General features: G+C 39.5%; 1 protein-coding gene across 1 annotated transcript in view; it reads right to left on the bottom strand.

Moving 5' to 3' along the window:
- Positions 1-3,244, bottom strand: part of LOC101852962 (astacin-like metalloendopeptidase) — an 11,440-nt gene that overhangs the window by 370 nt on the left and 7,826 nt on the right. The window contains exon 4 of the mRNA XM_035972589.1: positions 2,811-2,843. Coding sequence (XP_035828482.1) covers positions 2,811-2,843 — 33 coding nt within the window. The remainder of the gene's footprint in view (positions 1-2,810; positions 2,844-3,244) is intronic.

The raw sequence follows: 3,244 nt of genomic DNA, 5'->3' as shown, positions 1-3,244 counted from the left end.
GGGGAGGGGGGCAGATAATGGAAGATGCCAAACAATGGAAAAAGATGAATGATAATTAAGAAAACATTGGGGTAACAGAGTAGAGATAGAACTAGGGATGTGGTGCATGTGGTCTAGTGGCGAAGATGTTGGGCTCACAACCATAGGGTATAGATTCGAACCTCGTCGATCAGGGGCCCGACGCTGTGTCTTTGGGAAAGGCACTTTTTACGAATTATCACTTACGCCACGGTACTCAACTCCAGCAAGGTTGAAATAGCGGTCCTCAGAGAAATTCGCGCCCGCAACTTGCAACTTTCTGGCGCAACTTTTGCCCTCAGCGCAACTTTAGCGCAACTTTTGCCATTTTCGTGAATTCGCGAATTTTAGCCAATTTTCCGCAAAAGTTGAAAAAATAATAATAAAATTTAATAGGTACCCGAGTAAAAACAGCGAACGATCTTTTGTTGGTGTTTGAGTTTTGAGTGCTTAAACTATATGCAATAGACTGACACTACTGACAGCGCTGTATGCTTCCCGAGAAGCCGAGAATGTTTTTGAATGCATGTACTAGTACTCGCACTATAGTACATGTACGTACTAGGGTCTATTGCGGTAATATTATTTTAAAGCGCTTAGAGCTTGCTGTGGAGAAGGCAAAATGCGCTACACAAACGCTATTTATTATTTTTTTATCAGCTCTATGTGCAGCTTGTTTGGCTTGTCTGCAGCGGCGATTAGTGGCGTCGGTGGCCTAGTGGTTAGGCTCTCGGACTCGCAACCGTAAGGTCGTGGGTTAGAATCCCGTCAGGGGCCCGACGTTGTGTCATTGGGAAAGGCACTTTACACTTATTTTCCTCACTTCACCCAGGTGGGAATGGGTACCCGGCTATAGACAGCGAAAGATCTTGTCAGTTTGTTAGTGTTTGAGCGCTTAATCGGCTGCTTGCACTGTATGCTTACCGGGAAGCTGAGAATGTTTCGGAGTGCTCTATGGTCTGCTGGGGTAATAATATAGTGTAAAAGCGCATAGAGCCTGCTGTTGAGCGTGGATATGCGCTATACAAATGCTATCTATTATTATTATTATTATTATTATTATTATTATTATTATTATTATTATTATTATTAAAGGAAGGGGGTATGCGGATGATGTTCATAAAAAGATTGCACAAAATAATGATAAGATAATAAATTTAGATTTAAATTTACAATTTAACGTCAAGCAATCAACGAATAGAAGGAAGAGAAGCATTCTTCTACACTTTCAGACAGAAACATGAATCAGTACCTTTTTGAATCACTGTAAGTACGGTAACTGACTGACTCACTGCCGCCATTTGTGTTTAGTTTATGTGTGTGTGTGTGTGTGTGTGTGTGTGTGTGTGTGTGTGTGTGTGTGTGTTTGGGCACTCACTCACCGCCGCCATTTGTGTGTTCTCTCTCTCTCTCTCTCTCTCTCTCTCTCTCTCTCTCTCTCTCTCTCTCTCTCTCTCTCTCTCTCCGCACGTACGTGTGTACTTCCCCCCCCATTTCCGTTAGTATGCACCCCCTGAGGGCCGTTGGGTGACGCTCCCTTCTGACGAGTCCACTGGAACTTATTCCCGTCCCTGTTCTTCAAACCGCACATGCCGGACTCGAAGTTACACGCCAGGAGGTTGCCTGTTCGTTTAGCAGTTTCAGTAAAAGTTTTAGGTCTCGGGTTGGCGGGTGCTCCGGTGTGCGGCTTGCTTCTTTTTTCCTATGAAACATCTGTCGTCCTTATGATCTCCCCTTCTTCTTTTTTTTTTGTTTGTTTGTTTGTTACTCTCTTGTAACACCTCTAATCTTCTGGCGCTCGTCGTATGACCAGAGAAGGTTTTACAGTAAATCTAAACATGTCCCGCATATATATATATATATATATATATATATATATATATATATATATATATATATATATATATATATATATATATATATATATATATATATAATATATGTATATATATATATATAGGTGCCGACGCTTAAGTGTTGTCATTGTTACAACAGAGTAATATTATAGAATCTAGTATTATTGCCTACATAGAAAAGGAGAGGAGATAAGGACAATGGATGTTTGATAGGGAAAAGGAGCAAACCACACTGCCTACCACCAAAAACTTTCTAATTCTGCTAATGTTCGAAGTTCAATGCAGTTTGTTGGCAAAAGTTAGATACTTTTGTACATGTATATTTCCAATCCTCCCTATCTATCTATCTATCTATCTATCTATCTATCTATCTATCTATCTATCTATCTATTCTACGCTTCTTGTGATTCTTTTGAAGCTTATGTTTTTAAGGTTTGAATACTTTGGTGAATAAGTACAAGTACCCCCAGAGTTTCACACTGAAAGTTAGCCTTGTGACATCGTCCGATTAGCTAGCAATAATACAAGCTGTAACGATGATAATTGTAAACTCTGCTCGTTCAACCCTTTTCAGTCTTAAAAAAGATCTCCTAACGTAATATAACATTAACCTTTTTGATAAATGGAAAGCTTTGATTTAACATGCTATCGCCTCGAGTACTTATAAAAGTCTTTAGCCTATAACTTTGTCTTAAATACATTTTTGACAATGAAACCCACGTTTTCCTTCACATACGAGTAGACTGCTTTATAAGATCAGTCGAATTTCAAAACATCGAGTTTGGATTGTTTTTTGGTGTGTGTGTGTGTGTGTGTGTGTGTGTGTGTGTGTGTGTGTGTGTGTGTGTGTGTGTGTGTGTGTGTGTGTGTGTGTGTTATCTGAAACTTTTGTCTTTTTACTTTTTCTGATTTTTCACAATACGGACTGGGACTTACCTGTCTGTGTCACACGGGTAATGTGGCTGGTATCTGTGGAAAGAGTGGGCCGAGGGCACATCAATTTGTTTGACAACGTTCAGGTAAACCACAAAATTTTGTTGTTTTTGTTTAACACCCATGTAAACCAAAATATTTTGTTTTTGAATATCCATACGAAGCACAATAGTTTGTTTTTCAACACCCATACCAAGCGCATATTTATTTTTAAACATTCATACAAAGGGCATATTTGGTTTTCAACACACATACAAAGCACACTTGTTTTTGAGCATCTACGCTAAGCTCATATATTTGTTTTTCAACATCCGTGCAAAGCGCATATTTGTTTTTCAACATTCATACAAAGCGCATAATATTTGTTTTTGAACATCCACGCTAAGCGCAATTCAAAACGCGCGCGCGTGTGTGTGTGTGTAGTGTGTGTGTGTGGG

The sequence above is a fragment of the Aplysia californica genome, unplaced genomic scaffold, assembly GCF_000002075.1.
Source record: "Aplysia californica isolate F4 #8 unplaced genomic scaffold, AplCal3.0 scaffold00753, whole genome shotgun sequence".
NCBI classification, from domain to species: domain Eukaryota; kingdom Metazoa; phylum Mollusca; class Gastropoda; order Aplysiida; family Aplysiidae; genus Aplysia; species Aplysia californica.
Note: the sequence above shows the minus strand (reverse complement) of the source record. Positions and strands in the feature narration are given on the sequence as shown.